Genomic DNA, 12,535 nt, shown 5'->3' on the forward strand with positions numbered 1-12,535 from the left:
CATGACCACACGAGTCTCCCCAATTGGTTTGACTCAAATCTTTGCTAGATTTCCATTTTTGCCTTGAAATTCAAAATTAAGGAGTTATTATGCTCGCATCATGTTTATTCCAAGAACTGTTTTGAAAATGACTCTTTGTTTTGGGAGATATAGTTGTAAGCTAAGTAACAAATGGGACTTTCATATTTTTCTTTAAAATCAAACTCAGAAGTTGTTCAGAAGTCAGAGACACCGTTTCTTCAACATGAATGCACACCAGATTTTGACCAATGCCACTGTTTCAAAATTCTTTAGAATTCATGAACTTTCTTTCTCTCCATCTAATTTCAACAAAGCTTTCTCTGTTCCATTTGTCCTGACCAATCTTTTTTTCAAAAGTCAACTTTGACATGGAACACAGTTCTCCTCTTACAGGAAGAAGAGTGGAACCCCCCCCCCCCCCCCCCCAACAACGTTTCGGCAACTCCGCAGTTTAACAGCAGTGGAGGAGCAGAAATCTAACGAATTTATCGTTACTAAACACAAGTCATCCATCACCCCAGAACTGGGCCAAAACATTCAGAGACAAGCCCCAAACTATTTCTTTCTCTCGCTCTGACTTTCTCTCCTTCTGCTCCTCCTTATCTCTCTTGCTCTCTCCCCCTCAATCTCCATCTCCTTCTTCTTCTTCTTCTTCTTCTCTCTCGTTCTCTTCCTCTCCGTTTCTTTTTTATCTTTGTATTCTCCTTTTTTTTTTGCCTCTTCCTTTGTATTGCCCGTTCTTCAGCTGTGCGTCTCAAAAGTGTGACAAACAATTATTGTTGTTTGTGACTCATCAATACATTAATGTTATGTGTCCCTTTAACCCAGATGCATCTTTGATCTGATAGCCTTTTTTTCCCCCCTAGTGACCATGCGGGGCAATCTTCCATGCTCTACATTTAACTCTTCAGATTTGAGATTTGTTAATTTAGCGGGAACCCCCCCCCCCCTATAGCTGTCTTTTGTTGTTCTGTGATTGTGATGATTGTCCAATCACGTTTTACACTTGTCTCTGTACCCGTCCTGTTTATATCACAGGATTGCTTTCTTTCTTTCTTTTTTATCACATAAGAACAGGTGCAGAGCTCTGCATTCTTTTGAGTTATTTCCTGGAATCCATTTCAGTGTTAAGATGTGTTTATCAACTCACTTCTGGCTATTGAGAATTAAGGTTTCCAAACAACTTACACAGAAGATTTGGGCTGTTTTGATTACAGAGCTAGAAATGCCTTTCTGAAACGCCAGAAAATGCATCCGAGCAAATGCATTTGAGCCAGAAATGTGCTTCTGTGGAGATGAAAAATACAGAGTTGTTTTGAAGCGCATTTGTAGTTTGGACCTGCCCATGCCAGCCATAAATTGCCAACTACACATCTCCGCTCCTTGCGTCAAACTGTGCGATGGAGCTGGGCAGTGACAAGGCCTCCGTTTTAACTCACGATCGGATGATGAATTCAACAACTGAAAAGGCCTTTGCAAACACATTTTGATAGTGGGTATTGAAACATTTGTCAAACATTGGAAAGATGATAAGGGCAGTGTTTGCGTTATGAGTGAGTAATTAGTGAATATGAATGATTTTTCTTTTTCACTTAGAACCATCATTCAAATGACATATTTTCTCTCCGATGTGTTTTTTCCCGCTCTTGTACATTGCTTGCTGGGCAAACCGCAGCTAGTGTCCTTTGCGCATGCCCGCACTCTGGTTCCTGCTGTATAAATTTGTGATGTAAGCGGTGAGCTGCACTTCTCATTCAAGCAGGTCATGTCAGCAGCAAGTAGACTGAGATGAATAATCCCCACGTACGCAAATTCAAAGATTAGCACAATCTGCCATGGAAACACAATGAATTAAAGCAGCTTGATTGACCCACATTTGCTTCATTGATGTTGGTACTACATGTACCTTTGTAGTGGTTGTTGTTTCTCTGTCTGCACAAAAGATTTGTGACCGATAAAAGATAGGAGAAAATTTGAGGGGGAGGGGAGGAGCATAGCTACAGATTTTGCCCATGGATTGTCTTTTAGGGTGTGTTTATGCTCAATTTGCGAAGACAGAATCAGCGTTTTGAAATGCTGATTCAAAACGTTGATTCAAAACGGCGTTTACAGGAGCACTGTTTATGCTCACTTTCTTCGAGCCTTGGAAAGAGCATTTGTGATTGCTGCGCTGACCTCGGCAGAGGCAGGTCAAATTGGGGCGTGCGCTGCGATCGGTGGCCTGGCCTGGGAGAGCAGCTGGGAAAGACATGCGTATGCACAGTACATGGGAAAACTGCACAGGCCAGGGTAGCTGGCTGGCCGGGCGCGCACTTTTTCACGTGAACCAGAAAGGCGTGTAGATGACGTCACTCTAAACGCGTTTAGAAACGCTGTTGCATTCATGCTTCCCCATGAAACATGATTAGTCAGAAACGCCGATTGTAAACGCACCTTTTTGTGCGGTTTGGATCGGTGTTTTGAATCACCGTTTCTATCGAAATGAGCATGAACGCAACAGCGTTTTGCACTAGTCATGTTTCAAAAGCCTGATTTTGGCCCCCAAAATGGAAGCATAAAGGCGCCCTTAGTCTTTACTGGCTGTCTTGACCCATACTTGAGCCCCACACCCTGTCCTCATTTCAAACACACACACACAAAGACAAAAACCCCAGTCTGGACCGCCAGGGAAATGGCTAGGCTGGCAATCCGTCGGCCACTACAGCCGCTGGACTGGTCATCTAGCCAAAATTTCCCCTTACTGCTCCTCCCTCCTTCTCCTTAAGTGCCCAAGGATATCTAGGTATCTGGCTGTTGATGCTCCTGAAAGTTTTATTGTCTGGTGTAATAGCTAGGAGAACCTTGTTATTCTATAATTTGTCATCCAGCTTTTCTCCAAACTCGTTAATCATTTGTTTGACATGATAAAGGACACGGGGCAAAAGTACTGGTAACCCAGGATACTTGACCCACTTATTCAATCGGTGTGGTAATAGTCATAAAGATGACCTTAATATTTCTTTTGTAAAACATTCTAGTACTGTATCCCCATGTGTTAGACTCTGTGTAAGCTCCACCAGGTACATTTGTGCAGTGGGTTAGAATTGCACGATGTAAACATCCCATAAACATCCCACATATTATATGGAAAATATGCTGGTAAAACTGATATGCTTTTTACTGTGTAATTGATCAACCTCCAAATATAAATGTAGTGGTAAAATTAAATTAAAAAGTTGATTTGATGCTTTCCCTTATTTTTAGCTATGGGGTATGATTAAAAAAAAAGATTGCCATGGCTGAGCTGTTTTCAGGCTGAAACAGCTACTGTATACGCTATAATTTTCGCGTACATAAATTTTCGCGAATTGCCGCTGTCACACATTTTCGCGAGTGGTTAAATTCGCGATTGGGGGACCAGAGAAAATATGAAGTGGCAAAGAAAGTGTGAATTTTCAACTTGTTACTAGACCACTAGCAAATAAGAATGATACTAGTTATACACTGCATGAAAAAAACTTACCAAACTCTGCGAACTAGTAAGTTAGAATTCAACATTTATGATTTTTGAAGTGGCTAAGTCCATCGCGCTAGATTTCTGACGAGTGGTACGAGGGGTACAAGTAAATTCAGTGGCAACCAACTGCTGGAGCATATGAAGCCCCGGCCCCTAAAGTTGTAAAGACGTAGCAGCATGCAAACGCAAGAGCTAGTACTAGTACATGTAATCAAGGGTGACACGCCGCGCGTTTGTAACGTTGTGGCGCAATGGATTGGCTCTTTACAGTATTCGTAAGTAGACGTAGACGTGCTACATGTATGTAAACAATCTTCCTTAGCCAGTATGGTCTGTTCGGTAAGCCGTGACATGGTACACTAGTACTGAAATGTTCGTATCATCAGGGCAAGGGATTCATTTTGGAAGATTTCGCGAATAGCTCCCGACTCGCGAAATTCGCGAAAATAAAGCCCCCGCGAAATATATAGCGTATACAGTAAATAAACTTGCACAGGAAAATAATCATACCCTTACAAGATATGAATTTAATTCAGTTTTGTTAAAAAAATGTATGTCCTTGAGCAATTACAAAAGTATGGATATAAAACAAAACAAAAAAAATTGAAGGAACAAAGCAGGATTATGAAAAAATATGAAAACATATCGTAAACCAACACTAAAAGTAATTTTACACGAATAACATAAGCTAACTATCAAAGTTCTGTGTGTGTAAATGATTGGAAATTGGTATGTAATTAGAAAGCTGAAAGAGGTTTGTAATGTTTCAAATGTACCCCTAGATAAAGTCATTATGAACAATTCATGAAATGATTAGTAACAAATTACTTCTATTAAAAAGGAAAATAACATGTACGAAAATAAGGATGAAAGACCTTTATATTCATTTAACACCAGAGAAACAGATTTATAAGTACATACCAATCATTTCTTTTAAATGTTGGTTTTTAAAGGTATTGTTAAATTTGTGTATTAAATTTAGTCAAATCTAAGATATTCCAAAAGACAGGACCAGTGTGACATAATTGATATTAAGATCTATCCATTGAATACATCCATCAATGGAAATACTTTAATGACCTTGTGTAATGATTATGTATATGAGAACTGACAGAAAACATGTTTAGTAAACAAATTATTAAGTGTATCAATTGCCTACATGCATTACCAAAAGAAGCATCAGATTTTAACTTCTAGACAAGTAAAAAAGAAAGGAATTAGTGTAACAAGCCTACAATTGTGCTGTATTCAATGGGAAAACTAGAGAAGTTACCTTTTTTATTACTTATTAAGTTTTCCAAAATTTACATTCTTAATATTCATCTGCAGATGAAATGTGCATGGTTAACAAAAATGTGAAAAATTCCATGTGTATGGAATAAACTTTACATAATGATTTAAGTTCCAGAATGCACAATTACATTGTTAATCAGTCTGGAGTATGTCATATTTATGTTTGTAAAGTGATCGGGGGAACCTACAAAAAAGCAGATGCTTGTGGGGACTGGTCTCCAGGCCCTCACACATACACACACACACACACACACACACACACACACACACACACACTCAACGCATATAAATACTCTTGGAAACGTGTCCATACGTACACAACACAAAACAGAGAGAAATGAGAGAGAAAGAAAAGTGCCGTACAAAAAGTAGCATTAGAAAGACCACATTAGATGAAAAATAATTTGGATACTCGCAGCCGTGAGAGAAAAGGAATCATGAAGAACAAGGAATCTGAGACTTTGACAAAGTGGATTTAGAAGAACCAGCACAGGAACGTTAAAAATATTCAATGTAAAGATTTAAAAAAAAAAATTCATATTAGATCTCAGACAGTTTGTTTATGTGTTTTGTTTTTTTTAGATAGAGATGGATTAAAATTGAAGAATTCCCACAACTGTGCCAGGGCAGTTTATACATTCCTCTTAAAGTACAGCTTTTATTCAGCATGCAAGGGAGAGAGGAAGACAGGGACAGTGAGACAGAGAAATAAATATGAGGTCAAAAAAACCTGAAAAGTAGCAAAGTAAAGTTTGAGTGGGTGGTATTATCAAGGGGCTGGGGATTTTTTTTTTCTTGTCCGTTTTTCTTATTAGTCAGATACCACCCCCGTGTTTTGGGCGAAGGAATCGCTCTTTGTCCTCCCTCAACATTCATATATCCTCTCACTCATTCTGCCTTCATCATTTGTCGGCAGTTAAAGTCCAGACCGACTGGTCACCTGTACACTTGCGGATCATCCATAGACTCCTATAGTCGAATAAGCAACTCCTGTTTGCTTGATTGTCTGTTCCTCCGTTGTGAGAAGGTATGATTGCTGGACTATTTTGCCAAAGAACTGCGCTTCCACACTCATGGAGTACCGGTCACTCCTCCGAATATTTCGACAGAGGTCGACTTCTGTGTGCCGCGTGCTGTGTGCCCGTAAATGGCCCGTAGTGCAGTGTACCGCTACCCGTAAGTCAGTCGTCCGGATTCTGATGTATATGTGATGAGCCTCTTTCTCATGTGACGAACGAGTGAGTGAACAGTGAGATGAACAATTTCGTATTCTGTCCTCCAATTAGGAATACCATATTGTACTGCTGCTTCGTGCTGTCCTCAGATGGAGGAGACTCAGACAGACAAACAGACAGACAGACAAACAGAGAGGGAAAGAAGTCTACCGTGTTCATGTTTATTTATCTGGAGCTTAAATGGCACTCTGATTCAAGCTCTGTTTTGCATTTATTTTGTTCAGCAAAGAAAAATGAGAGAGCAGACCGCTGTAGTTACCTAACGTAATTGAATGAAATTCATTGACATGATGTGTTACTTTGATATCGTGCATGAGAGAGAATGGGGGAGAGATAGAGATGAAAAGACAGATAGAGAGGGTTGATAGATATACAGACAGATAGACAGACAGACAGACAGACAGACAGAGTGATGGAGTGAAGAAGAGGTATATCATGGGAAAATATGACTCATTCTTTTTCTAGTTTTCTAGTGTGTATTTATATATCATTCTCAGGTGATGAGATTTTACCACAAAAGCATTTGTTTTCCTTTTATTTTTTGATATGAGCCTGCCACTAGCATGAGTATGCAAGTCTTCCATGGAATATTTTGTATGTTCCGCTTTGTAGGGGTAATAATGAGCCACACCCTTTTACCTTTCAGATGTGGTGATGGCTTGCAAATCTATATCACAGCACATTCACTTCCTGAAGCAAAGGGCATATATATACCTTGTTTTGGCACTTTGCAGTACATGCAACAGTGACCTATATATTCTCTTGTTTTGAAGAGATGTTTGAAATTATGTTCTGTTTTGTTTTGTTTTCTTAAAAAAGTCATACTTCTCTTTTAAGCAGGGTGAGTGTTACTTTGTATTGATATTGGCCACCAATGCCCTCGCTGAATACCGTTATTACTCCTCCAAGATTGTGTGAATGACTTTCTTTCTATAAACCTATCTACATATGTATGTAGCACTCATAACGGGGAGAAGACCATTCACATGAACACAAATTTCATGAAGTAGCAGGTAAAAAATGCACACGTTCTATTCCAACCTGGCTGTGCCATTGTTGTTATCTCCCATCATCAAGTTTCATCTGTTTTATATTATTTATCGTGCTGCAGAAACTGACCATGATACGGAAGGTGGCCGTGCGGATGCTACAGATTCTCGGCTTCCTCGGCCACCAGAACGTCATCCACGCGGACCTGAAGCCGGAGAACATCCTCTGTCTGTCAGGTGAGTGCAAAATGTCGGCACCTACCATTTAAAGGTGCATAGTCCCGGTAGTGTAGAGGGCGCTGTTGATGATACTGCCGATCACCGTTAGCATTGATACGAAGATTACTGAAGTTTAGCTGTCATCAAGAGTAAAGTGCGTAGGTGTTGCTAAGTAACGTTGCCTTTGTTGTCCTCTCTGCGCATCGCGCAATCTGTAGTAATGCCAGGGTGCGTGCATATGTGCTTGTTATTATGACATCACAAAAGAAGTTTGCTAAAGCTGTCATCACCCTCAGCCGAATCATGAGCCGAACTGTGATCCGACCACTGACAACAGTGAATCGGACTTCTTCGGACTCGGGAAAGTGGGCCAGAGCGTAAGCGCTAAAGAGGAGTCAATAGCGTAGGTCTCTATAGGAAACTTGCGCCGTGCGCCCGCGCACGCATTTGACTGAAACACCGGGACCATGCACCTTTAACCTCCAGATGCTATTGAGGCAACTGAAAAATCGTACTTGCTCAAAACTCATCAACCTTTCTGAAACACTGCCAGCCCCCCCCCCCCTTCTCTCTCCCTATAGGCAAAGCCCTCTCCAGTGTCTGCGAAATCTGGTATGCAGATTTCATGCCACTTCAGGGGCTAAGAGCCAAGTCCCACATACTTCATGCACTGGGATTTTCAACCCTTATTAAAAATTCCCATCATAAGCCTCTTGAATGCTTGATCAGGTTGTGGTCATGCCACCTTTTTCTTGTCAAGACCGCTTCAATAGTGGAGACTCTTGTGCGATTATTATTATTAGTGTTTTTGTTGTTTTTTGTTGTTGTTATTTTTACACTATGCAAATTTTAGCAAACATTGCATGTTGATGACATCATGGATGTGAGAATTTGTTTTCATGCTTTGAAATCTCCCACAACATCTTTATTTTGTATTATTCTTACATTATTTCTCCAAGCATCTTTGTTTTGTGTTATTCTTGCAATGGTTTTGCAGACCATAAGCATTCATGAAAATTCTGCAAATGTGAACGGATGTCCCTCCTATCCTGTTATGCATTTATTCCATAGGTTTGATTTAGATAATGGTATCTCATTATAGCAATGTTAAATCCTGTAGGACACAATGTAGAATGAGAATACCATGAAAAAACTATCTGTACACACTATCACATTGTTTGTGTGTTTGTTTGTTTGTTTGTTTGTTTGTTGTTGTTTTTTTGATCATGATGTAATCCAACTAATTTTGATGAGAAAATTTAGCAAAGTACCTCTTGGTAGCTTTTCTAAAATAAGAAAGAAAAGTAAACAAAACACACCAGAAGTCATAAACTTTTTGAAATGTGGATAGGTTGCCCGTGAGCTTAGAACATAATTTTATACTGAATAAGCCATTTGGGAATCCTACAAATACTACATTTTTTTTTTTCGTGACCTTCACAAAGAGTTGTACATGAGAACTGCTATCCAGGTGATCTGCTTGTGTTACACGGTGTATCTGCTACACTTTGTACAGTGTCTGCCAGGTGGTATAAAACAGAAAAAGAAATCAAGAGCATAGAAATTTCTTTCTGTCTTTTATATATTTAATAACTTAATAGACATAATGGGTTCTAGTCAAGGCAAATGATGTATATTTAAATCAAAGCACAGGAAATAAACTCACTCAACCCATTGAGGACGGACTGATTTTGCTATAACATGTATTTCCCATAGACACCTGCCCGAGTATTCTCGGGGCTCGTCTTCAGCGGGTTAAAGTGATGTTTTGCCAATCATCAATTGGCTTCCCCGGGTAAATGACAATCCTGTAGAAGGAACAGCCCCCACACCCAATTAAACTCAAGCAAACATTCGTTTGACACTTACGGACATAATAATTTTGGACAAGGAATTCAGATTGTTCATGAGTGTGGCATCAAAGACTCCATGTGGGAATAAGCAGAGGGACCCACACTCGACAAGAAAGGAGACTTCTGTTGCAGCGTGTCGCATACGTGGGACCGGACCATTCAGTGGACCCCAAGTCATCTTTCATGCACTGGACAAGGTCCAGTACACACAAACTCTGCACAATCTCACACAATAAATTATAAGGGCTGTTTCTTCTACAGAAGTTTGATTCGCCCGAGAAGGCCAGTCGATATTTGGCAAGATGTCGCTTCAAGTGGATGTCTCCACCTGTCAAGCCATATAGGCTTTTACTGATACATCCTATTTCATTTTTCTTTATTGTAGTGCACTCTGTTTGTTCTGTCAAGTTTGTTTGCTGAAATATTTCTGTTTTTAACATTTTCATACCTGTACATATCGTGTGTATATATATATATATATATATATATATATATATATATATATATATATATATATATATATATATATATATATATATATATATATATATATATATATGAGTGCTTGTTATTTTACTATTCTTACCTGAAGAATGAAATAAAATGAATAAAAAAAAAGTGAGTTTATTTCCAGTGCTTTGATTTAAACGTACATGTACATTTGAACGTCTTCGGTAGGTTAATGTTTCTTGGACGCACGAGCGAAGTGACATATCGAGAGATGAGGCGGTGTGAAGACAAGTTACAACATGTTTTGTAGAGTGGCAGGGGAAACTCTATATAGCCTCGCCGGATTTGTACACTACCTTTTGTGCTACATTGGGTCTCACCAGCTCATATGAAAGACATTGTTGATTGTGTCTTCTCATGTGGAGTTAAATCGCATGCAGCTAGAGTTTGCATGACATCCATGTATATTACAGGCGCCGGACAACTTTAAGTTTTTGCGTCTGCCTTGGAGAAGGAAAATACATAGCATATTTTCTATGCAGACATTTGCTCAGAACCTAACTTTAAAAGTGCTTTTATTGTGGCGATTCTCTTACCAACCTATCATGAGCCTCTAAAAAGAAAATATTTCGTATTAAAGCTTTGTTTTAAACTTGAAACTGTTAGAATTTTTTAAGAACCGAAACTGAATCTACGGGCTGGTACTCTGAACTATGATAGTGCATCGCAAATGACCAGAAAGATAATTTTTAGCCCATTGTGTCTGAGGTCAGGGTTCAGAGGTCAAAGTTGAATGTACATTTTCTGTGTAACTGAGATAATTGCAACATTATTTGGGGAAACTTTAGTCCCAGTAGATATATGGATGACAAAGGACAACTATGAAGCAGTGGATATATCATATGACATTAATGGCTCAAGTCTCATGTACCATAGGGGTCTTATAACAAGGGCATAGCCATTTGAGCTTTGTCATGAGCTTTTTCACGAAAATCAAGTCTTAAAAGAAACAGATTTGATTGCCTTTTACTTTGAAATAGTCAAGTTCTGAATTGTCCATGGTTGTGTAAACTGTGCTCAGAAGCACTATCCCCCCCCCCTTACCTGTGATAGACAGAGAAAAGCATGATCACCATCCAAAATCTCAAATATCTGCACATAGTCACCAATAGTTTCAAAGACTCATGCTCTTGAACTTTTTTTTTCCAGCACTCAATGAGTACCCATGTGTATTTCCAGATGCAATATAAACTAAAATGTTGTGGAATGCATATACAACACAAACATATGGTCTTCTTCATTTTTTTTTTTTCGATAAAGAGGTGAATGTTTTTTGACCCATTATATGTTTTTTATTTTGATGATTTAATTTGAGGGTGATAGCTGTAATCATTTGGTTATTGTGATTGTTCTATATATTTTTTCTTCTTCTCTTCCATCTGTTCATCCTTTCCATTCTTCCATTTTCCCTCAGGGTCAAATGATCATTGCACTTTCAATATGTGAAAGTCATCTTACTTTTATGAATCCTTCAGCTGTACAAATTGACATTCATGTCAGCTCCAGCACTTTTTTATTTATCTTTTCTTGATTTCACTCACTTTGATATGACCACACGATATCAAGGAATTTTTTTAGTGTGTGCGTGGATAAGTTACATATGGGGGGGGGGTTAGGGTTGTTTAAACAGCTTGTCCTTCAAATGTGTATTCATCATTGTTGCATTTGAATCTTATTTCTCTATTAGTGATAGGTAAAATGAAAGCAACACCAAGAACTTTGAGTTTGAGTTGAGGCACATGTACTGTGCACAGGTTCTGAGAGTGCATACAGGGGTTTGGTATGAGACAGCATTACTTGATTTGAATATCATCCGCTGTTTGTTATGGAGGGCATCAAGTTTTCCTCCCTTTTATTCATTTTCTGTCATCATAAACTGAAGGTAAACTGAAGGGTTTGCCCAGTGTCAATATCATGCATGACTTGCAAAAAAAAAAGAAAAGAAAGAAAAAGAAGCCCCAATAACAAAACAACCCACAGTACACAAAGCTGAAAGAAATAATCCCCCTCCATCTTCTTTCCCCTCACGAATTTGCTGGATGCCCTCCCCTGCCTCCTTCCATGAAAATTTGGATATCACTATTAAAATCCCCCTTGAATCATGTCTTACCCATTTTCTTTCATGGTGTCTTCAATCACTGAGGATGCAAATTCCTTCTTTTTTCCTTCTCCTCCCCTCCTCAACTTCAAATTGTGCCTTTTCACACCAATACGCGGGCTGGCAATCACGCCCCCCATTGAGTGCTGCTGCGCATTGGAATTGGATGAAGCACCCCGATGCAAAGTTGATCTTAAATAAACATTTATGGATCCCAGAAAGCACTGGTGGAGAAACCTGAGACGGCTCTGCAGTTCCTCCATCAGCCGATCAAACAAGTCGTTTTCCGGAATGACAACGCCGGATTCGACGGGATCTCACGAGCCACCCCATGAGTCCCCGGAATTCCAGGAATTGATGATTTTTTTGCCCCCCCCCCCCCCCAACCCTTGGCAATCACACCCCAACAAGTTACAATAATATGAGTGGCTGTGCGTGTGATATGTTGGCTGTCAGATTGTGGTGATTAAATCTGATATTACTGGAACTGTGTAGTCTCTGCCACTCACTACTGAAGCTCATGGCATCCTTGCTAGATATTGCCCGGAGTTGAATTATTGTAGGATATGTCACAAACACATACTGGAAATTCAGAAATGTTCGCTTACATGAATCTTTTGCGAATATTTTGAGGAGCCAAGATTCGTGAAAGTAAAATGCATGTGAAGCTTTTGTCTACACAATGCTTTGAATGCTAGCCCTTGTTGTATACTTGTAATTTTGTCCATGCTGGGCAATTGGCAAAAGTTTAATGCCGTGAAAAAGACCATCTACTCCAATTTTGCGAAAGTTGCATGTTACGAATGTTTCTGGGTTTACAG

The 12,535-nt window shown here is 39.4% G+C and overlaps 1 protein-coding gene across 1 annotated transcript in view; it reads left to right on the forward strand.

Annotated features, from left to right (window-relative positions):
- LOC140229062 (dual specificity protein kinase CLK1-like) overlaps positions 1–12,049 on the forward strand; it is a 119,060-nt gene extending 107,011 nt beyond the window's left edge. Inside the window, exons 7-9 of the mRNA XM_072309361.1 lie at positions 7,157–7,289; positions 7,720–7,805; positions 11,933–12,049. Coding sequence (XP_072165462.1) covers positions 7,157–7,289; positions 7,720–7,805; positions 11,933–12,049 — 336 coding nt within the window. The remainder of the gene's footprint in view (positions 1–7,156; positions 7,290–7,719; positions 7,806–11,932) is intronic.
- Positions 12,050–12,535: the final 486 nt, after the last annotated feature.

The sequence above is a fragment of the Diadema setosum genome, chromosome 1 (assembly GCF_964275005.1).
Source record: "Diadema setosum chromosome 1, eeDiaSeto1, whole genome shotgun sequence".
NCBI classification, from domain to species: Eukaryota; Metazoa; Echinodermata; class Echinoidea; order Diadematoida; family Diadematidae; genus Diadema; species Diadema setosum.